Below are 23503 nucleotides of genomic sequence, written 5' to 3' on the forward strand. Positions count from 1 at the left end.
TGTGCCCCGCTGTGCCCGCCAAGAGAGGCCTCTTGCCGTGCGCTCAACCTCTCTGGTCCAAGCCTTCCCTCCTGGCAGCCCCAGAACAAACAAGGTGGGACCGGTCTTTATTTGTTCCTCTGCTAATGTGTCGGGCAGGGACGGGGAGACACAGAAAAGAGGGCTTTTCAGACATCTCCCTGCAGCCAGGGCGGGATGGCGGGAGATCCAGGAAACTGGCCCTCGGTGCCCAGCTCCGCCTGGCCAGCACTGCGCTGCAGAGGGCAGAGGGTGACAGCCGGCCAGCGCGGCCTGGCCCCTCTGCACCCTTGCTCCAGCTACAGAGAGTCAGAGTCTGGGCCCAGAGCCAGAGAGACCTGGGCTCCAGTCCAGCTCTTCTCCCTGCAAGCTGTGTGACTGCCCCTCTCATAGCCCCTGTTTCCTCATCTGAGAGATGGGAACAGAGGACACCTTTGTCACGAGGTCGTTTGTCCGTGTGGCGCCCTTCTAGGTGCTGGGGACGCAGGAGTGAACAAGACAGCTGCGTTCCCTGCCTCCCGGTGCTCACAGCCCGGGGATTAACTAATCCGTGGACACATGGTTTGGGGGGCTTCCCAGAGGAAGGGATGATTGAGCCGGGAACACAGGGATGGGAGTTAACCGAGCGAAGAGGGGAGGGAAGGGATCAGCCCTCGGCACTGAGGGGAGGTCAGCTGCAGTCTTGGAACCTTGGTTTCCTGTTCTGTAAAATGGGGATCGTGACAGTGCAGGCTACTGGCTCACACGTACTTTCTGAGCACCTCCTGTGCCTGCAGCATGCATCCATTGGTTATGTTTTAGTGGGTGCTTCCTGTATGTCAGGCACTGCACTGACCTCTGGAATGCACGCTCTCCGGCTCGACATCCCCATTTCACAGGTGAGAAAACCGAGGCTGTGAGGCGTTGACTCGCCCAGCGTCACGCAGTTGCTACGTGTGGAGCCTGGATTTGAACGCTGCTCTGTGGGGCTCTGAAGCTGGTTGGGTTGGTCGGGCGTAAGCCCCAGTGTGCCTCTGAGGCCCGTCCTCCTCCAGCTGACGCCCCGGGTAGCTGGACCCGAGGCCGACTTGCCTGTCCAGGTCCCTGAAAGAGGCTCCTGTTGTAGCTCCTGCCTGGGGCTGGCAGCCAACCACATCTGGGAGTGGCCCCCCCACCCCTGTCATTACAACGGTGGCTTTGAAGCGGCTGGCAGCAGTGCTGTTTGCCTACATGGGAGGGGGCTTCCTGGAGCCCCCACCACCGGCTGGACTCCGCCTGACTCCCCTCCCGTTCCCTCGTAGGCCCAGCAGTGCAGACGGGTCCGGGGTCAGCATGGCGGAACCCAGCGAAGGCCCCTGCACAGGGCCCGGGGAGGTGGTGGAGCCCCCCAGCGATGAGAGTGGCCTCCCTGGTGGAGAGGCCTTCCCCCTCTCTTCGCTGGCCAACCTGTTTGAGGGGGAAGACGGCTCCCCCTCGCCCACACCGAATGATGCGGGTCGCCCTGCTGGCCCAGGCGATGGGCGACCGAACCTGCGCATGAAGTTCCAGGGCGCCTTCCGCAAGGGGGTGCCCAACCCCATTGACCTGCTAGAGTCCACCCTGTATGAGTCCTCGGTGGTGCCTGGGCCCAAGAAGGCACCCATGGACTCGCTCTTTGACTATGGCACCTATCGTCACCACCCCAGTGACAACAAGCGGTGGAGGAAGAAGGTCATAGAGTGAGTATTGCTGGCTGCCTGGCCAATGGTCTCCTCCTCTGTATTGAATCCATCCACCTGTCCATCCGTCCGTCCGTCCATCCATCCATCCATCCATCCCTGCCTCCATCCATCCATCCATCTACTCATTCATCCATCCTTCTTTCCATCCATCCACCCGTCCATCCATCCATCCATCCACCCGTCCACCCGTCCACCCGTCCATCCATCCATCTATCCATCCATCCATCCATCCATCCATTCATCCACCGTCTACCCATCCACCCATTCACCCATCCACCCATCCAGCCATCCACCCATCCATCCATCCATCCACCCATCCACCCGTCCACCCGTCCGTCCATCCGTCCATCCATCCATCCATCCATCCATCCACCCGTCCACCCATCCACCCATCCACCCAGCCATCCATCCACACATTCATCCATCCATTCACTCATTCACCCATCCATCCATTCACTCGTTCACCCATCTACCCATCCATCCAGGCATCCATCCATCCATCATCTACTCATTATTCATCCAGCTACCTATCTTTCCACCTGTCCATTCACTTGTCCAATCCATCCATCCACCATCCACTCATTCAAATAGCTATCTACCCGCCTATCCATCTGTCATCTATCTGTCCATCCCTCCACCATACAACCAACCTTCTATTTATCCACCGTGACTCATCCAAACATCCGTCCATCCTCCCATCTACCCAGTGTTTCTATTCATCCAGCCAGTCAGCTGTCTGTCAAACTATTTATACTTTATTCATTCCTTTCATTTCTAATGTCTTCTCTCTTTTTTCCTTCCTTTCTCTCTCTCTCTCTGTCTCTCTCTCCGCCCCCGCTCCTTCCTTCCTTCCTTCTTATCACCAGTTCATTCACCCGGCTGTCTTTCCATCCATTTGTTCATTCACTCATTCATTTGCTCAGTCCCTCATCTTTATCCGTTTGCCTGTCCACTCATCCATCTATCCATCTACCTTCTTCTGCTGGCACCCCCCAGCTGCCCCTCCTGGGTCTTCTCCAAGCATCACCTTCATTTCTGAGCCTCCAGTGGCTTTCCAGGGACCTGGGAAGAGGTAAAGCTCCAGCCGAGGCATTCACCCTTTCTTTCCCATGAGCGAGGCCTGGCTGAAAGAGAGGAGAGTGGAGAGAGGCCCCTGGGGGGGTGGCCGTCTCAGTGATGTGTGCTATGCCTGGCCTAGCTGCGGACAGGGCGCCTCCAACCCCCAGATCACCTTGTCTGGACCCCATCCTCCCGCCAGTGGGCATTTGTCTGGCATCTTCATGTGGTTTGTGAGGCATTCTGCAAACCCAGGCCCCTAGAGTTCTGTGTCCAGCTTGACCCTGGTGGCTGTCACCTGTGGACTCCCTGCCTTATAAGGTCGAGTTCTCCCTCCTGGTCCTTCAGGGAGTCTGGGGACTTCCCGAAGCTTTTGGTAGTTTAGGGGAGGGCGTGGTGCTTACAGTCTCACAGTCACCTCCGCTCCCATCCTCTGCTCCCGTGGAACTAGTGCAGTTTATGATCCTTTCTCGGTCCAGGCCCTGCCGTTCCTAATGTGCCTTGAGTTGACCCAGACTTGGAAACCAGCCCCTTTCCTTCATCAGCTACTCATCCGTTCATCCAGCTACCCACCTTCCACCCGTCCATCCGCTTGTCCAGCCCATCCGTCCATCTTCACTCATTCAAATATCTATCCACCCATCTGTCCATCTGTCATCTGTCTGTCTAGGCATCTGCCCATGGAAACCCCTAAGAACCCCTCTCAGGCCTCTGTGTGTATCTGGAGGACAGTCTTGAAGTCTGGAGATGTCCTCTGGTCACCTGGTCCTCCTCTGTCCCCCTTGCTGATCACGGACTCATTTAGGCCCTTGAATGAAGCCCATTCACCATCTCAGCCCTTGCCTGGTCGGGAGCTGTCCCCTTTATTTATTCACTAAGTCACTGATTCGTTCAGTGAATGTTTCTCAAGCACCCACCACGTGCCAGGCAGTGAGGTTGGCCGTGGGGCTCCGGGGGTGAGCCAGACCAGATTCTGCCCCTGGTCAGTTTAGGCACTGAGAGGCCTTCACTGGCACCTTCAGTTTGGAGGCTGAGAGAGGTAATAAGCAAGTAAATAAGGACGTGAATCTACAATTCCAGTTGGGGGAGGTGCTGAGGTGGGAGAGAGGAGCTCATACAGGAAAGGTAGTCCAGGAGGGCTTCTTGGAGGAGCTGACATTTAAGCCTGAAGCTAAGGGATGAGAAGGAGCAGCCACACAGGATGAAGGTGGGGTGGAGGGTTGGAGGGGGGGTGTTCCTGGTGAAGGGAAGTGCATGTACAAGGGCCCGAGGCTGGAGAGGCTCCACGTGTCCAAGGAACGGGGCCTCGCAGTCGTCCACCCATGTTGTCCGCCTGCTACTGGACAATCCACATATCCTCTGCTCAGAGATGGAAGCAGGCCCAGGGCAGTAAAGTGGCCCAGTGTCCCCATCCCTTCGAGGTCCTATCGGAAGCTGGTCACTCCGTGTCTCCCTTTCCCCTCCCTCAGACCCCTCCTTCAAGCCCTCATCCCCAGCCCTTCCCCAGACAGTCAGGGCTAATGGCTTTGGAGGGGCCGTGGAGGAACTGGGGTGTGGCTGAGTGCCTGAGGTCTTCAGAGACCCCGAAGGCTGCATCGGTGAGGTCTGGGGGGAGGGTGTTCTTCTCATTTTGTTTTTTGACTCCAAGGTCAGAGTTCAGGAGCAGGTATAATGGGGGCTGCCCAGGTGCCCTCCTCAGGAGCTGCACCAGTCTCTGCACCATCAGCAGAAGGGCACCTCTTTCGCCTTCCTGGCGCCCCCCCCAGGAGGCCCTGCCCTCCTATAAGTGATAAATTGAAGGATGGGTAGATGGATGGAGGGGTGGATGGATGGATAGATAGATGGATGGATGGATGAATGGATGGAGGGGTGGGTGGATGGATAGATGGGTAGGTGGGTGGGTGGATGTATGGATGAGTGGGTGGCTGGCTGGGTGGGTGGATGGTTGGGTGGGTGGGTGGGTGGGTAGACGGATGGATGGATAGGCGGGCTTGTGTGTTTCTTTCTGTCCATCTGTCTCTACCCAACACATAATGGGTACTAGGTAGAGTTTGTTGGATAAAACATTCCTTTGTGTCTCCAGCTGTCCCCTCCCTCTCAGTTTGGTCCGTCCCTAGGGCTCCTAGGGAGCCTTAGGGGCCCAGGGATGGTGGGGTGGCCAGGGGACAAGCCCTCCCATCACACTGCCTCCCGACTCCCTTCAGGAAGCAGCCTCAGAGCCCCAAAGCTCCCGCGCCCCAGCCGCCCCCGATCCTCAAAGTCTTCAACCGGCCCATCCTCTTTGACATCGTGTCCCGGGGCTCCACTGCCGACCTGGACGGGCTGCTCCCCTTCTTGCTGACCCACAAGAAGCGCCTGACTGACGAGGAGTTCCGGGGTGAGCCACCCAGGCAGGGGTAGCGGGCGGGCCAGTCAAGGGTGGGGGGAGGGCTGGCATTGGGGGCCCCCTTCCCCCTCAGCATCTTCCCTTGGGTCAGTGGGCTGCACTGGCCGGCAGGAGCACTGCACAAGGAGTCTGATCCTGTGTGTCCTTCACCACATTACTTAACTTCTCTGAGCCTTCACTACCTTCATTCATTCAGCCTTTATTTATGAAAAGGTTAGCATCATAGGTAAGCAAAGTCTACCCACATGGGTTCAAATCCCACCTCCACCACGTAAGGGATGTGTGGCCTCTCTGAGCTTCAATTTCCTCATCTATAAACTGGGGAGTAATAATAGCATAGTCCTGGCCTCTGCGGAGAGACAATTCCACTGTGCCGAGCACCAGGCAGATGGGGTCCTGGGTGCACGGAGCAGGGCATTCCTGCTTCTGCATCCCGGGCTCTGCCCCACCCCCACTCAGCTTTCCAGCTTCCTTCCCTAGGCTGAAGTCCCAGTCACCACTGTCCCCGGGACTGCCCTCAGCCCAGAGAGCTCGCCCTCCAGCCTTGTCCAGGCTCAAAACACTCCCCTCTGTGCTGCCCCAGGCTTCCCTGTAAATCGGGCAAGTTGGCTTGTGAGCTCCTTGATGCAAGTCAGCCACCTGCTGGGTGCCAGGGTCCAGCTGAGCCATAATTAACTGGCCAAATGGCCCCACGAATGAGTATAAAATGTGAAGAATTGTGGCACCTGCTACAGAGGAGGGCCTGTCTCGGGAAGCCCAACTGCGTCTACAGCTCAGGGCTGACGAAGCTTCTCGGAGGCCAGGGGCGCCTTTTTTTGACTTCAGGTACTTCGAGTAAATTAAATGCCACAGTAGGGTGGCCGAGCCTGCAGTATATTTTTCACGTAGACCTTATACCTTTATCAGTCAGATTCTTTGAACACTAGAACGATACAATGCAGTACCATTGTGTGTGTCAGAAGAGAATTACTGGATTTAGAAAAAATATCCACTCACGGTGCACGGCCAGACGATGTGGCCTCGTTTGGGGTACAGGTTTAGAGTTGTGGGAGGGTGGGGCTCCTCTCTGCCCTCGGAGGGGCTCCGTGACGGTGAGAATAATCTTGCTTGGAGGTAACCCACATTTAAGCCTGGCCCCCTGTTCATAAGTGGGGAGCCTTGGAGTGGAGCGAACTCCTGTGAAGTGGGGGACTGGTGCCTGTGTCTTTAGCGGAGCAGAGCGGCGCCAGGCTGGACTTGCCAAGGATTCCAGCTTCTCCTGAGGTCAGGACCGAAAAATGGGGGGTTCTTAGCCTAGGCTGAGAACCCCCAGGAGAGTAGGTCTCTGTGCATGAGCGCGGGTGAGGGAGGCTAAGATAGGCTTGGGGGCTCCCTGAAGTTGTAGAGAACAGCGCATGTGTAGAGAGAGATTTACTGGGAGACCCATTCTTTAAGCTTCCGGGCCCCTCGCTTGCTCTGGCCCCTCTAAGGCCCTGGTCCTAATTTTGAATTCATAATTGTTGTTTCATAAACAGGACCCCCAAATTGTGTAAGTCTCGGGTCCCACAAAACCTGGATCCACCCCTGCATGTTTTTCTAGCCAGAGGCTCATGAGCTCACCTGATTCTCAGGGGAGTCTGTGACCACCGCCCCCCCGCCCCCCACGCGATCCCCACCCCACCTCTGACAGCCTCCACTTTGGCATTAGCTTAGGGCCCCCAGCTCCAGCAGCCCCCATGGGTAGAGCCACTTCGCCACCTGGTGGTCGAGTCCTGGAACGGCGTGTCCCTCCCCACTTCTGGGAGGACTGTGTTCTTGGCATCTCATCCCAGGACCCAGGCTGGCAGCAGCCCCACCCTGCTATAGCCTGGGTCTAGGGGTGCCGAACCCCAAATTCAGGGTCTAGTACCACGGCCCACACAAACCACCTGTGGTTTGGAATTTCCTGTGGTGCCCAGCTCATCCCTTTACGGAATGTTTATTAACCCAACAAATGGTTATTGGGTACCTACCAAGTGTCAGGAGCTGTGCTCGGCGTGGGGCAAACGATGGTGAGCGAAGCAGCCGTGACCCTGTCCTCAGGTTTCTCACAGTCTCCTGGTGAGACCGACATTGATCAAGCAATCACAGAAATAAATGCACAGTTGCAAACTGTAATGTGTGTCAACAAGAGACTGTATCGGAAGAGTTGACCTCGTCAGGAAAGTCTGGGAGAGCTTCCTGGAGGAGTTGACACTTGAGCTGGGTCTGAATGGATTGCAGTTAACCAGGTGAAAAGAGGAGGAAGGACCAGGGAAGGGGTGTAGGGACAGCATGTGCAAAGGCCCTGTGGCTCACCATGATCAGGGTTGTGCTCTGAGGTGACTACTCCAGCTGCGAGGTGGAAAGTGGATTGAAGGAAATCAGAGAGGCTGGGAAAACCAGGCAGGTGTCTCGGGCATGCAAGAGAGATGGTGGCTAGGCCAGGGTGGTGACAGCAGAGATGGAGAGTGGTGGAGAGATTGGAGAAATAGGTAAAATCCATAGGACCTGCTGGAGGGTGGATGTAGGGGAGAAAGGAAGACAAGCACAAAGGTGACACAAAGGTTTTTAGCTGGCTGGGGACACCATCCTCTGAGAAGAGGACATATGCAGGCTGGGAGAGCTGAGAGTGGACAGAATCCCCAGGGGCCTTGGCCGGCATTGGGGCAGCTCCCCTCCCCCTTATGCAGATGGGGAACTGGAGTCCGTTATTCGTTCAAGAAATAGTTACCTGGTGTCTACTCTGGGCTGGGCGACAGGGGTGCAGCGGGAGGCAGCCTAGGACGAGGCTTGTCCAAGTCACCTCACTCTCGGGGGGCTGGGGCTGGAATTCCGGTCTCCCCGAATCTTTCAAGTTCTTGCCACTGATTCCTGGCATCCAGAGAGAGGATCCTAAAGCAGCTCCCTTGGAATTGTAACTGTGACGGTGTTATCTCTTGCGGGCTCCTGTCCGCCTGGCGCGGGGCTCATCACTAACATCTATGGGCTCATCGATTTCCCTTTGTGGGCTCAATTTAGCTAGAAAGGAAAGTGAAGCAGAGAAAAGATTGCACAGAAATTGGGGGCAAAGACAGGATTAGAGCCCCAAGGTGCCTGGTTCCAGAGCTGGCACCTCAGCCCACAGCTGCATCTCCTGCCCCGACTCGACTCCTGCATCCCTCACTCCCCACCCCACTCCTGCATCTCCCACCCCTGACCCCACTCCTGCACCTCCCACCCCCAATTCTACCCTGCATCTCTCACTCTCAGTCCCACACCTGCATCGGGCCATTCCCGGTGCCACAGCACGATTTTGCCCTGTCCCTAATTCACAGGGGAGTTCTCCTTTCACTGACTTTCTCTTTTAAGATATAAATCAACTCATGGAACCATAAACATTAATACAAGGGAAAGAAAATTGCAAAGGAACATTAGCAAGTGTTAGCGGGCAGCGTCAGGGACCCATTAGTACCAAACGGAGATGGACTTCATGAGAGAGATTTGATGAAGGGATGAACCCTTGCTCACGGCAGGCCTTCAGTGTTATTATTGCTGCATCCACGGAACCCCCAAGTCCTCCCCCGCCCCTCCTAAGGTAATTCACGTCCACCGTGGCAGGGAGTCCATGCTTTGGGGAACACTGTACCCCCTCTGCTCCCCTCTAGGGGCACTAGTTTAATTGCTTCATGGGAAAAGGATCGATGTTCAAACAGGTGGGCAAAGGCTGTCTGCTGTGTCTGGCTTTTAGAAGTTCATAGTCTCTGTTAGCCTATTAAAGGCTCTGAGAAATCTTGCCGTAAACATGGTTGGCTTTGTTAACCCATATTTGATTTTTTAAATTCTCTCCAAATATGCTTTGGTAGATACCAATCTCTCTGTAGACTGCAGCTTCCCACATTTTAAAGAACTGCCCGTCTGAGTTCATGTGACCCTCTCAGTACCATGGAGGCAGACAGAGAATGGGCTCAGAGAGGAGGCGGGACACAGCCAGGCCCTCTGGCTCCCTGCCCAGTGCCCTGTCGCCCGCCGCCCAGCAGCTTGGGCCACGGGCCGAGCGCCCCTCATCCTGCACGTCTGTGCCCGCAGAGCCGTCCACAGGGAAGACCTGCCTGCCCAAGGCTCTGCTGAACCTGAGCAACGGCCGCAACGACACGATCCCCGTCCTGCTGGACATCGCCGAGCGCACTGGCAACATGCGCGAGTTCATCAACTCGCCCTTCCGGGACATCTACTACCGAGGTGGGCCTGGGCCGGCGGGGGCGGGGGAGGGGATGCGGGGGCGGGGGGCACCATCCTCTATCTCGCCCTCGAGGGCTTCGGTCTGGGCCCCAAGTGCCAGCTGTCCCCAGGAACCAACTGATGAATGAACGAATGAACCAATGAGGGAGGATAACTACCCCTTCCAACTTGGATATTCTGAGTTGCAGAATCAGAGGTTCCAAGATCCCCGGAGGCAGTGAGCCTAATGATCCGTGAACTTGGAATTCTGGACCTCAGATGGTGTGCTCCTGGATGCTCTAAGGCTTGATGATAATAGTTCTGTGAGCCAACAGCTCTGAGAGGCAGAGGGGTCCCGAGTCCCAGCCCGCGGGTCTAAATTCTGAGATCTGCAAACCAGACTTGACCGATCAGATTCCTGGCTATGCAGATTCAGTCTGTGGATCTTATATCCCGAGTCCAAAGTTCTGTGAGACCGTGATGCTGATGTTTCCTCCACGACTGAAGCCTCGTGTGAGTCTGAAAAGTTCCCAGATTGGGGATGCTACAAGTTGGATATCCTTTGAGCTTAAAATTCTGCTTCCATGATGCAGCAGATCCAGGACTTCAGGCTTCCGAGATTCTCCGTCTGGGGACTGTCTGCAGGTCCACCTGCTGCCCGTGGGTGGAGGCGGCCACGGCTCTGGCCTCCGCTGCAGCCTCCACTCGGTTTCCACATTCTGCACCCGCCCCCTCAAGCCTGGTTGGGTCTCTGCCCTGCCGGAGCCCCGGGTGACTGTCCTCACCCCCTCCGCAGGTCAGACCGCCCTGCACATCGCCATCGAGCGCCGCTGCAAACACTACGTGGAGCTCCTTGTGGCCCAAGGAGCTGACGTCCACGCCCAGGCCCGGGGGCGCTTCTTCCAGCCCAAGGACGAGGGAGGCTACTTCTACTTTGGTGAGGAGGCGCCTGGTGGGGCTGGGGACACACAGAGGAGGGGCTGGGGGCTGGGGGGTGCACGGTGCTGTCCACAGCCCTGACCCCTCCCCAAACGCCCAGGGCCATGCTGGCCACGGGCCCAGACGGCGCCCTGTACCCAGGCCACGCGTTGATCTTAGTCACTGAGGTCCTGCCCTTGAGGGACGGAGCATGACCCCACTTCCCTGAGCCTCGGCTTCCCAATCTGTACAATGGGGATCGTGAGCACCCTAGGGCTGTGAGGGGGTGTCAGCCCCACACCTGGTCGAGTGCATCCTTTAATCTGACGTAAACTGGGACGAGCGGTCAGATTGCCGGGACCAATGGTGCACTGCCGTGTCCCAGTCGGACCAGGGAAAGATTTTGAGTTTCACCCCTGCTTAAAGGCACCTGTGATTTGGGGTTCAGGGACACAGTCCTTACAGGATCCCTCATAGCCTCCAGATCGATGGCTGTGCCCCGAGAGCCACACCCATCTCCCCGGCACCACCACAGAAACGTGTGATCGCCACGGGACACGTTCACGTGACCGCTGGCACTGCGTCCAACGGCGCGCTGTCTGTCCCCCGGGCGTCCGCAGGCAGAGCCCCCGGGCCCTGTGCTGAGCCCCCTCCCCCGGCCTGCAGGTGAGCTGCCCCTGTCGCTGGCTGCCTGCACCAACCAGCCGCACATCGTCAACTACCTGACGGAGAACCCCCACAAGAAGGCAGACATGCGGCGGCAGGACTCGCGCGGCAACACCGTGCTGCACGCGCTGGTAGCCATCGCCGACAACACCCGCGAGAACACCAAGTTCGTCACCAAGATGTACGACCTGCTGCTGCTCAAGTGTGCCCGCCTCTTCCCCGACAGCAACCTGGAGGCCGTGCTCAACAACGACGGCCTCTCGCCCCTCATGATGGCCGCCAAGACGGGCAAGATTGGGGTGAGCACGAGGCCGGGGGCACAGCCGGCCCTCCCTCTGCACACACACACACACACACACACACACACACACACACACACACAGAGGGGCCACTGCTGGCGTTCGTTATTATTAATATGCACACCCACCTCCCATCATACCAACCCCAGGGTGCAGATGTCCCAGCTCAAGAACCTGCTATGGCTCCCTAGTGTTCAGCCAAGCTACTCAACTTCATCCCAGAGCCTCTCTCCTCATCCCACCCCACTGGATGCTCACCTCCCTCCACTCCCACCAGCCAGGACAAGCCACTGATATAAAACTGAGTCCCAAGGTTCCAGCCCTGCCCTACTGCCATATACTCCACTATATGGGGTCCTGACTCAGCCCCTAACCTGCTGAGTGGGCCTGCAGCAGTTCCTTCCCCTGTCTGGGCCTCACAGCACAGGGTCTAGAACAAGATTTCTCAGCCTGGCCACTATTGATGTTTGGGGCTGGTGGTTCTGGGGTGGGGGCTGTCCTGTGTGTTGTAGGATGTTTAGCGGCATCCTGGCCTCCACCCACTAGATGCCAGTGGGACCCCCCAGCACGTGGGACACCAAAAATATCTCCAGACATTGCCCAGTCGTCCCCTAGGGGGCACATCGCCCTGGCTGAGAACCAAAACTGGAGTGCTCTAGAGTTGGGAGCACGTGAGTCCAAGGCCTGGTCTGCCATCTCCCAGCCTGTCACCTCAGGCCTCTCCCCTCGCCTGTCTGTGCCTCAGTTTCCCCATCTGTAAAATGGGGATAATAATAGCGCCCCATGGTATCGTGTGGTTCTGACAACTAAATGAGATGATCCACTTCAAGCAAAGAACCCGGGATGGGTAGTAAGTCCTCAAGAAACAGTGGGGATTATTATTGCTCTATTGAAAATATAGCAAAAATTACTAAAATTGCAGTTTATACCAGAGTCCTGAGGCAGTGGAAAAGGCCTGGCTTTCAATGCTGGCTTTGCCCTGCTAACCTGTGTGGCCTCAGGCAATTCCCACCCCTTCTCTGTTCCTCAGTGTCTAAGCAAAGACAGTAGGAGTGGTATGGGCAGGACCGAGTATGATAATTATTACTAGAATTAACATATTAATAAGATTGACTAATTGCTGGTTTAATTACATAAAGAAGAGACTTATTACAGTTGAAATTTTCAAGGCTGGCCTGGTTCAGTCTGGCTCAGCTGTGTGGCCCCAGGGAACAGCCTTCTTGAGCTTCCATTGCTCATCTGTAAACCAAGACGGTAAGAGTAACAGTTAAACAGGAAAGGGTCCGGCACGCAGTCAATATTTCCCTCCTCTCCATCCCGCTCTCCGGGGAGGCACCATTTGCGGGGCTGCACCCTGCTCCGGGCCCCTCCAATGAGAGGGGCCGAGCAGTGGGCCTCCCCCCGGGAGCCGCTGACTGCCCCTCCTCCCGTGCAGATCTTCCAGCACATCATCCGTCGGGAGGTGACAGATGAGGACACGAGGCACCTGTCCCGCAAATTCAAGGACTGGGCCTACGGGCCAGTGTACTCCTCGCTCTACGACCTCTCCTCCCTGGACACGTGCGGGGAAGAGGCCTCCGTGCTGGAGATCCTGGTGTACAACAGCAAGATCGAGGTGGGTGCCAGGGCAGGGAGGGGACCCAGGGAACGGGGGGGGGTGCAGCTGAGAGCAGGGAGGGGCCCTGGGTCTAGGAGGGGGAGCCCAGGCCTCTGGGGCCCAAAGCGGTGGATCTGTGGGCTAAGTGCAAAAGAGAGTGTGTATTAAGCGCCCAGAACGGCGTCTGGCACTGGGGGAAATTGGGGGACTGTAAGGGTCAGGCTTCAGGGGCAGGCAGGACCGGGTCGGGATCCTGGCTCTGTAACTTACCTGCTGTGTGACTCAGGACAAGTCACCCAACCTCTCTGAGTCTCCCCTCCATCTTTTGTGACATGGAGGTAAGGATAGAGCATGTCCCATAGGGTTGTTGGGAAGAGCAAATGAGTTCATTTTAGAACAGCCTGGCACAGAGTAAACATTACGTGTCAGCTATTATCGTTAGTAGTCGTTATATGAAGTTTCGAAAGCTCTTTTCTTCACTTAGCAGTTTTTGCGAACATGGTTCTGCACCGTTGAATATTCTCCTGCAATATCATTGCTGCGTGTAAATGTGCCACATTCTAATTAACCGTTCCTCTATTTTTGGTCATTTGGGTTTGTGTCTGCATTTAACTGTCAGGAATAACACTGCAATAGCATCTTTCTGGCTACATTATTGCACAAATCCACTGTTATAAAGATAAACTCAAGTCATTAAAGGGACAGGATGCTATACAAATGGGGCAGAAGATGCTGGGGCCTGGCTGCAGGCGGTCTCCCTTCCAGCCCAGCTCTGTGAGCCTGGACAGATGCCTTCCCTTGCTGGAGCTCACTTTCCTCATCTTTGAAATTAGTGACTGCTTTGATTTAGATTAGGGGTGGCTGGAGGTTTCACATTTCTGGTGCAAACTCTGATTGATTGGTAGTGTCTGCCTAGGGAATTGTGTAGAGAACTATTGTGCAGGGCTCCATTATTGATGTCTGCCCTGGGTTCAGAATTGGTAAATTGTGCTGAGTCAAGTGTTTTTCGTCCTTGGGCTAAATTTCCCAATCCCACTTCCTGAGTCAGAATTTCTGAGGCTGGAGCGTAGGGATTTATATTTTTAGCAAGCTGCATGGGTGATTTTGCTGCCAGCAGCTCGGTACCATCCACAGATTGGAGTTTGGGGACCATGAGAATAGATGTTCTTTAAGGAGTCTCCCACTCTAGAATAGGCTGGAAAGGTAAGTTGGGGCAGAATCGGGCAGACTCAAATGCTGACCCAGAGTTTGGGGCTGATTCTGAATCCCCGTCCAGTTCCCTGTGAATCCTTGTGTGTCGCTGAGGACTGGATTAGGAGGAGAAAGCGCTCTAGGGGCAGAGGGAGAGGGAAGGCGTATTGGAGTCAGCCTGTCCGGATGCCACACGTTGGGAAGGTGGCCCCCGACCACCCTGCCTCCCACAGAACCGCCACGAGATGCTGGCCGTGGAACCCATCAATGAACTCCTGCGAGACAAGTGGCGCAAGTTCGGGGCCGTCTCCTTCTACATCAACGTGGTCTCCTACCTGTGCGCCATGGTCATCTTTACGCTCACTGCCTACTACCAGCCGCTGGAGGGCACTGTGAGTGGCCGGAGCCGGGCAGGAACTGGGGCACAGCCGGGTCCTCCTGGGCCTCCTGTGCGAGGGACTGGAGAAGCTTAGGAACAGGACCGGGAGGTGCCCCCCCAACACCCAGGGGGACGAGCGTAGGGGAGGAGGCTCCACAGGGTCTAGATGTTTGGGGTGTGGGGAACATCTGGATCTGGGGCCAGATGTCGGAGGGGCTGGGTGAGGACCTGTGTGCCCCCTGCCCCAGCCGCCATACCCTTACCGCACCACGGTGGACTACCTGAGGCTGGCCGGCGAGATCATCACGCTCTTCACTGGGGTCCTGTTCTTTTTCACCAACGTGAGTGCTCGGCCCCCAACCCCACCACCCTGCCCGGCCTCCTCCTCCTCTCCCTCCACCTCCTTTAGCTCCCCTCTCCTCCTCTCTTCCTTCTCCTCTCCTTCCTTCTTTTACGTCCCCCCTTCCACGTCCTTCCTCCACCTCCTTCAGCTCCGTCTCTGTTTTTCCTCCTCTCCCAACAGAAGAGTCCATCGTCTTTTCTCTGTACCGCTCTGCCTCCCTCTCTTCTCTCCCTTCCTCTTTCCCCCTCTGCGCCCCTGGTGCACCCCCTCATGTGCCTCCTCCCCGCTTCCAGATCAAAGACTTGTTCATGAAGAAATGCCCTGGAGTGAATTCTCTCTTCATCGATGGCTCCTTCCAGCTACTCTAGTGAGTACAGGTCCCCGGGCTGGCAGCGTCTGGGTGAGGAAGGTGGGGTTGCATTGGGACATCCTCCAGATTAGGGGGCGGGGGTATGACTCTATGAGGAGTGAACTCACCCAGCCCCGGACAGCTATAGCCCGAAGTCAGGACAAGGCCAATGTCAAACAATAGAGTCTTCTGGCTAAAGCAAGATTCTGGTTGCTAGAAAGTTACCATACACACCATAGATAGAAATAATTTAACCGCTTCTGCTGGTGATTGATTGCTAATGTCTGCCTGGAGTGCCCTGTTGAGAAGAATCTTGAGGCTGTGGCTGTGTTTAGTGGGGAAGAGTGCTGTGCTTGATTAATGATGTCTGCCTAGGGCACAGGATGAGTTACTGCATGGGTGCTACATCTTTTTCCTTTCCCTTAGAGTTGGAGAACAATGAAATTCACTTAGCCACAAAATCTCCACCAAACACCACTGAATCTTTCTCCAGCAATTCCAAAGGGCATCACTTTGGGATCTTGTAGGGCCTCAGGGCCATGACACACACAGTAATTGCCAATTAATTGAGAGTTTTGGTTCACGGAATGCTGGGGACCCAGTGAATCCACTTTGTTTCCCTTCTGGGGGTCTAGAAGGCACTGGGATGTCCTGGAACCCTGGAGGGCTTGGGGGCATGTCTCCCCCTCCAGGGCCTCATCGTCCCCTCTGCCTCCTCTCCTGTCTCTGCTGCCCTGTAGCTTCATCTACTCTGTGCTGGTGATCGTCTCGGCAGCCCTCTACCTGGCAGGGATTGAGGCCTACCTGGCCGTCATGGTCTTTGCCTTGGTCCTGGGCTGGATGAACGCCCTTTACTTTACCCGCGGGCTGAAGCTGACGGGGACCTATAGCATCATGATCCAGAAGGTATGGGGCAGGGGACCCACTGGACTGTGTCCTTGCAGGAAGCCACACACCCCACACGCACATCTTACGTGTGCAGATGGTGCCCTCGGACCTGAGGACGGGGGTCACTGTGGAGGTCGCAGCAGGGCCTGGACATCAGGGAGGGACAGGGTGGAGCTGGAAAGATTCGGGATGGAGGAGTTGGGAAAGCAAAAACCCTGTGTCAACTTTGCCTCCATAATCCCGCCGGGGTCTTTAGATCCTCTTCAAAGATCTTTTCCGCTTCCTGCTGGTCTATTTGCTCTTCATGATCGGCTACGCTTCAGGTGAGTTTGGGGTGCCCGGGAGAGGGGGGCAGGTGGGGTGCTGGCGGGGGCGGTGCAAGGACTGGACCAGCAGCCCTGGTGTGTGGAGGAAAATGACCAGCGTTTGTCGAGTTGTCACTGTGAGCCAGGCTTGGGGCTGAGTCCTTTCCCGTCCTCGTCTCATTTAATCCTCCCAACAATCTGTACGGTAAGTGCCTTTATGATCCCTTTTACAGACAAGGAAACCGAGATTTAGAAAGGTTAAATAATTTACCCAAGTTCAAAAGCTAGGAAATGGTACAACTGGCATATTAGCTATTGGTGCAGAAGTAGCCACCCAAACTTATTGGCTTAAAACCACCACCATTTGTTATTGCTCAAGGCCTACGGGTCAGCCGGGTAGTTGTGCTGACCCGGCCAGATTGGCTGATCTCGCCGGGCTCCTGTGTCTGGGGGCAGCTGCCGGCTGGCTAGTCTAGCTAGGATGGCCTCGGTGGGGTGATTTTGCCCTCTTACCCCCTGATCACTCACCCTCCAGTCGGCACACTTGGGCTTGTTCACATGGAGGCCTGAGCGTTTCCAGGATGCGAGCGGAAGTGTTCAAGGTCGCGGCCTGACACAGCATCACTCCTGCCTCACTCTATTGGCCAGAGCCAGTCTCCAGGCCAGCCTAATTCAAAGGGTGGGGAAATAGACGCTGCCCTTTGATGGAGGGTGCTGCAAGGCCACGTTGTGGGGCATGGATACAGGGAAGGGTGAATTTTAGTAACGACTCTACTAGCCCAGCTCTTTTTTAAAGCTCAGGACTGGCTCCCTCCAGTAAGCTTTCTCCATGGTGTCGTGAGGCCATGGATGTCAGTGGCACAGGCCATGGGGGAAGGACCAGGGACGGGGACACTGACCAAGCCACTGGGCTGGTCCCCAAGGGATGGGTGATCTGCCATCCAGTGCCCAGTGTCCAAAAGGGAGTGGCTAACTCGGGCTTCCCCAGGCCACACCCACGTCTGCGGAGGTCGGTCTGGGGACCAGCATGGACACAGGCGTCTGATGGCAGTGCTATTTTAACCCAGATGGTGCTGAGTCTCTGCATGGGGAAGTGAAACCATAGACATGGCTGGGGAGAGAGGGACAGGGTACAGGGAGAGGACTGGGAAGAACTGGACAGTGTCAAGGGCTCCACAGTGGTTTGGGATTCAGGTCAGGGGTCCAGCCCTACTGTAGTCCTAATTATAGAAACTGAGGCAGAAGCTTAGGGGTTAAAGTAGCAACTCAGTGGTCGGCTTGGTCCCAGGGCTTCTCTTGCTGGGGGCCACTAGGTCCCCCGTCTGGGGCTGACATAACACAAACATGACACACATGCTGCTGTTCCCCACTTTTGTGCCCATAGCAGACATTGCTAATGGATTGCAGAACAATTTTTCTGATGATTCCAGACAAGGTCTCAGAATCCTTCTCAGCACATGTTCCAGCAGCCAGTACACGACTGAATAGCATTGGCATATGAGTTGAAACCTGCTCACTGTAATCTTGGGTTGAAGGCACTATGACATTTCTATGCCCCACTATTGAAGGGGCTCAGCCTCCTCATGCTCCCCGCCCTGGCTGGTTCAGAGGCAGGTTGTTGCTGCTAAACTGTGTTGAGAAGGACTCTGAAGCTTCATCTGGGCTTAGCGGGAAGGGATGAGCGCCATGATCAGTTTGAGATATCTGGAGGGGGCGAGGGCGTAGTGAGCACAGTTTCTAGGACAGTCAGGACTGGTACCTGGTTCCAGCTTCCACCCTTCCTCTCTGAGCTGCTGTGGGCAGGGAAACAGGAGCATGAGAGAGAGTCTGCCCCAGGAACGCTGGGTCCCAGGTTCCCACGACCTCTAAGAATGATGGGCTGGGTTAGGGTTTCCCAGCTTTGGCGCAATTGATATTTGGGGCCAAAGAATTCTTTGTGGTGGGGGCTGTCCTGTGCGTGGCGGGATGTTAAGCAGCATCCCTGGCCTCCACCCGCGAGGTGTCAGCAGCAACCCCCTCCAGTTGTGACAACCAAAGATGTCTAGACGTTGGCAAATGTCCCCTGGGGGGAAAATTGGCCAGGTTGAGGACCGCTGGACTAGATCCTGGGGACCTCTTCCTGTTAGCAAGTCTGTGGACAGAGCAAAGGCTTTGGATTCAGCAGGACCCGGGTTCGACCTCAGGCTTGGCTTACCTGCTGGGTAACCGTGGGCTGCTGCTCTCCCCTCGCCAAGCCTCGGCTTTCCCCTCCATCAAATGGGAATGATGCTCCCCACCTCCCAGCCTGGGTCCCCGCACTCAGCGAGTGTCACCTCCCACAGCCCTGGTCTCCCTCCTGAACCCCTGCGCCAACATGAAGGTGTGCAGCGAGGACCACACCAACTGCACGGTGCCCACCTACCCCTCGTGCCGCGACAGCGACACCTTCAGCACCTTCCTCCTGGACCTCTTCAAGCTGACCATCGGCATGGGCGACCTGGAGATGCTGAGCAGCACCAAGTACCCCGTGGTCTTCATCATCCTGCTCGTCACCTACATCATCCTGACCTTCGTGCTGCTCCTCAACATGCTCATCGCCCTCATGGGAGAGACGGTGGGCCAGGTCTCCAAGGAGAGCAAGCACATCTGGAAGCTGCAGGTGCGGACCGGGACCCCCATCCCCACCCCGCTGGCCGTCCTTCTCCTTCCAAGATGCGGAGACCCGGCCCACCGCCCCCCTCGGCCTTCCGCTCTGTGCGAGCCACTGCAGCTCTTTCTGCCTCCACTTCCCTGTCTGTAAAACGGGCATCGAAGGCTGCTGCCTACTTCCCAGAGCTGCCTGGTGCGTTTCCAGGTGGCTTCTTGCCTGACCGCCAGCAGCGGTCTGATTCACCTGTGGGCCGGCTCACGGGACACAGTCGGCTTCACCCGGCCCCACCGAGTGGGCTCTGTTGGCACAGGAAATGCTCAGAGAGGGTCAGCATTGCCCCACCGTGGCCCAGAGACGAGGCTGGTGTGGGTGCAGGCGACCCCAGCATTCCCATCAGATGGGCTCTCACCAGCCCAGGCGTAGCTTCCTGAGTGTGCTCGGTCGTAGAGGAGAAGCCCATGTGGACGTGGGCCTGGGGGCACAGGGGAGCTGCTGCCTTTGCTTCCTAAAGGTTTCTGTGCAATCCTAGGAAGCGGAGGCCCTGGGGCTCACCACCCACCTGGGCCACGTGCAGGTCTCGAGCCTGATGGTTCACGATAAGCAGTGCCGTCACAAGGCGCAGGAACGCAGCACCCACGTTTCAGGGGAATGGTGCGCTGAGAAAAAACCCCAAGGTCGTCCTCCCAGGTCTGGGTCTCAGGGAAACCTCTGGACCTGCTCTTAACCTTGATCCATACCGCTTACTTCCCTGGGCCTCAGTTTCCCCATTGGGCATAACTCATAAGAGGCAAACTGGCAGCCCGTGGACTGGATTTGACCAGCAGATTTATTTTTTCTGCTTTACCATATTTTTAAAACATTTAATGCAAAATTTTAAAATTAAGAGATTTCTTGTAAAATTCCACATTTATGGTCTTTCTTGAAAAGTTGGAAGCCTGGCAAGGCGGGCCCACATTCCTGCCTGGCAGCGCTCGGGTGGATGAGAGGGCAGGTGCTCCCAGGTTTGCCCCAGTCCCCACCCCTCCCTGGTGACTCCCAGCACCGAGTGGGGACTGCTGGGCATGTATCGGGGGCCTGGGCTGCGGCCTCCCTGCATCTGACTCTGCTTCACTAGTTTGTTCTCCTGCCAGGCCCCTGTGGGTGTGTGAGTTTACAAGACTGTTTGCAGGGGCGGTGGGAGGTGGAGAGCCTAGTTCTCTGCCCACCCCGGCCTGTCGCGCTGTTTCTGCTGTTAGGGCAGTAGGTGCTGGCTGGGGACCCCTCACTCATGGCCCGCCCCCCCCGCCTCCCCGCAGTGGGCCACCACCATCCTGGACATTGAGCGCTCCTTCCCAGTCTTCCTGAGGAAGGCCTTCCGCTCCGGCGAAATGGTGACTGTGGGCAAGAGCTCAGATGGCACGCCGGATCGCAGGTGGTGCTTCAGGTGAGGGGTGGAACCAGCCTGGGCGGATCGGGACTCCTTACTTTTTCTGCCCATTGCAACTTCCCGAGCCACCGAGGCCTCCGTGGACCCGATCGGAGTTCAGTTCTCCTGGGTGATCTTGGGCAAGTTGGTTCACTTCTCAGCCTCGGTTTCTTCATCTATGAAATGGGTCAATGACGGCACCACCCCCTGGGCAGCTGTGTGGATGAGGCGAGTCAGCACACTGGGCATTACTCCTCTGTCCCTTGGTGGGGGAAGCAGAGCCTTGGAGGGGGTGCTCATCAAAGGGCATTACCTCTATTGAAACAATGGGGTGGGCTTCGGGGCTTCAGCTGAAAGGGAAAACCGAGGAATCAGAGGCTTTCAGGGCTTGGACGTTCCCAGATGCGCGGGGAATGCCAGCTGCGTAGGGGAACCCCTGGGCGAGTCTTTTAAGGTGGCTCATTCTTTGTAGAGTGGTTGCCAGCATGGAGCACAAGTGTCATGCCCGGAGGCAGCAAAGTCCGCTTCCCGGTCTGTGAAGTGTGGACCATAACAGCACCCATCGCATGGGCCGGCGGCTCAGTCCTGCTCAATTTGAATCCAAAGTTCAAATCCTGGCTCTGTAATTTATCAGCTTTGGGACCTTGGACGAGCAGTTTAAGAAGCCTCGGTTTCCTCATCTGTAAAGTGGGAACAGTGAATGTATCTTCCTTGCTGGGTCCTGACACGTAGCCATTGCTCAAAAAGTGGAGGTTGAATGAAAATAACAACAAATAATTTTAAATCACTGGAGCAGGAAAGCTGCTGTCTTTTTTTTTTTTTTTTGAGGAAGAGTGGCCCTGTGCTAACATCTGTTGCCAATCTTCCTCTTTTATTTTTTCTTTTTTCTCCCCAAAGCCCCAGTACGTAGCTGTGTATCATAGTTGTAGAGTTGTAGCTCTTCTGTGTGGGACGCCACCTCAGTGTGGCTTGATGAGCGGCGTGTAGGTCCGCGCCCAGGATCCGAACCGGTAAACCCCAGGGCGCCGAAGTGGAACATGCAAACTTAACTGCTACGTCACCGGGCTGGCCTCAAAAAAATAATTTTAAAAGGGAAAAATTATGTTGAGCCAATTTGGGCCCAAGAGGCTGTAACCTGACTTTATGAGGGTGTCCCGATAATAAGAAGTGAGAGAATCAAGAAGGAGGGTGTCCGGGGGCCGGCCTGGTGTCTGGTCTTGGTTAAGTTTGTGTACTCCGCTTTGGTGGCCCAGGGTTTGTGGGTTTGGATCCTGGGCGCAGACCTACACCACTCATCAGCAGCCACGCTGTGGCAGCAACCCACATACAAAATAGAGGAAGATTGGCACAGATGTTAGCTCAGGGACAATCTTCCTCATCAAAAAAAAAAAAAAAAAAACGAAGGAGGGTGTCCATCGCAGAGGAATGTATAAGTAAAATGTGGTAGATCCATACAATGGAATATTATTCAGCCATGAAAAGGAATGAAGCACTGACACATGGTACAACATGGATGAACCTTGAAAACATTGTGCTGAGTGAAAGCAGCCAGACACAAAAGGCCACGTATTGTATGATTCCATTTATATGAAATGTCCAGAAAAGGTAAATTCACAAGGATAGAAAGTAGAACAGAGGCTACCAGGGGCTGGTGGGAGGGGGCATTGGGAGTTATTGCTTAATGGGTACAGAATTTCTGTTTGGAGGGATGAAGAAGTGTTGGAAATAGATAGTGGTGATGGTTGCACAATCTTGGGAATATATTTAATGCTGTTGAATTATACACTTAAAAATGGTTAAAATAGCAATTTTATAATTGTAATATACTGTATAATATAAAATGTAAAATTTTATATTACATATATTTTCCACAATTAAGAACAAAAAGGAGGCTGGAGCAGGGAGGCCGCCTGGGGGTGGGGAAGGGTGCCGTCTCAGTGGGGGCTCCCCTGACCCTCTCTCTGCTGTGGCACCGCCAGGGTGGACGAGGTGAACTGGTCTCACTGGAACCAGAACTTGGGCATCATTAACGAGGACCCGGGCAAGAATGAGAACTACCAGTATTACGGCTTCTCGCACACCGTGGGCCGCCTCCGGAGGGGTGAGTGGAGTGGGGGGGTAGAGGGGGAAGACTCAGGGGCACCAAGGGGGGGCCCTGGTCCATCCTCATCACTAATTTGCTTTGAGCAGTCCTGTCCCCTTTCTGGGACTCAGTGTTCAAATCTGTGGAATGGGAGGCTGGGCTGCCTGCTGAGTTTCCTCTGCTGTTCATGAATGCTGGGGCACCCCACTCTGGCTCCCCTGAGAGTGTGAGACACAGTGGAGGGGATACATGGGCGCTCAGGCATTCCAACTCGGGCTCCAATTCTGACTCTTCCATTTACTGTGGGCTCCTGGGTGGACACCTTGACCTCTCTGAGCCCCAGTTTCCAGCTCTGTAAAATGGGGATAATAATATGTCCTCCTTTAGATCCCTGTGGAGTGCCTGGTCCACAGTAGGTGCTCAATATATACATGTACCTTCTCCACCAACCCTCATCCCCCCGACGTGCTCGCTGCAGATCGCTGGTCCTCGGTGGTGCCCCGTGTGGTGGAACTGAACAAGAACTCGAGCCCGGACGAGGTGGTGGTGCCCCTGGACAACGTGGGGAACCCCAGCTGCGACGGCCACCAGCAGAGTTACCCCCCAAAGTGGAGGACCGATGACGCCCCCCTCTAGGGGCTGCATGCAGAGGCAGGGTCTCCGGCCTGCAGCCCAGCCACACCCCCTCCACCCGCCCATTTCTTTTTTCTTTTTTTTTTTTTTTTGTGAGGGAGATCAGCCCTGAGCTAACATCCATGCCAATCCTCCTCTTTTTTTTTTGGCTGAGGAAGACTGGCCCTGGGCTAACATCTGTGCCGATCTTCCTCCACTTTATATGGGACGCCGCCACAGCATGGCCGGAGAAGTGGTGAGTCAGTGCGCGCCTGGGATCCGAACCTGGGTCTCCGGCAGCGGAGCGCGCGCACTTAACCGCTAGGCCACGGGGCCTGCGGGGCCCCACCCACCGGTTTCTGGTCCACCTGCATTTCAGCGGCGCCCCCCGGGCCGTGCCCAACACGCTCCTCTGACGCCCAGAGGTGAGGGCGGGGCGGAGATGCCCGGGAGGCCCCAGGACCCTCTGGTCCCCAGGCTGC

At 56.0% G+C, this 23503-nt stretch overlaps 1 protein-coding gene across 2 annotated transcripts in view; it reads left to right on the forward strand.

Annotated features, from left to right (window-relative positions):
• The window catches only part of TRPV4 (transient receptor potential cation channel subfamily V member 4), a 35965-nt gene extending 12701 nt beyond the window's left edge, over positions 1-23264 (forward strand). For both annotated transcript variants that reach the window (XM_058531613.1, XM_058531614.1), the window contains exons 2-16: positions 1299-1715; positions 4979-5151; positions 9226-9378; positions 10154-10294; positions 10942-11240; positions 12676-12855; positions 14262-14420; positions 14656-14748; positions 15044-15117; positions 15840-16005; positions 16244-16310; positions 18614-18930; positions 20217-20344; positions 22306-22427; positions 22888-23264. In XM_058531613.1, the coding sequence (XP_058387596.1) occupies positions 1330-1715; positions 4979-5151; positions 9226-9378; positions 10154-10294; positions 10942-11240; positions 12676-12855; positions 14262-14420; positions 14656-14748; positions 15044-15117; positions 15840-16005; positions 16244-16310; positions 18614-18930; positions 20217-20344; positions 22306-22427; positions 22888-23045 (2616 nt within the window). In that variant the 5' untranslated portion in view covers positions 1299-1329 and the 3' untranslated portion in view covers positions 23046-23264. The remainder of the gene's footprint in view (positions 1-1298; positions 1716-4978; positions 5152-9225; positions 9379-10153; positions 10295-10941; positions 11241-12675; positions 12856-14261; positions 14421-14655; positions 14749-15043; positions 15118-15839; positions 16006-16243; positions 16311-18613; positions 18931-20216; positions 20345-22305; positions 22428-22887) is intronic.
• The last annotated feature ends 239 nt before the right edge of the window (positions 23265-23503 follow it).

The sequence above is a fragment of the Diceros bicornis genome, chromosome 35, assembly GCF_020826845.1.
Source record: "Diceros bicornis minor isolate mBicDic1 chromosome 35, mDicBic1.mat.cur, whole genome shotgun sequence".
Taxonomy (NCBI): Eukaryota; Metazoa; Chordata; class Mammalia; order Perissodactyla; family Rhinocerotidae; genus Diceros; species Diceros bicornis.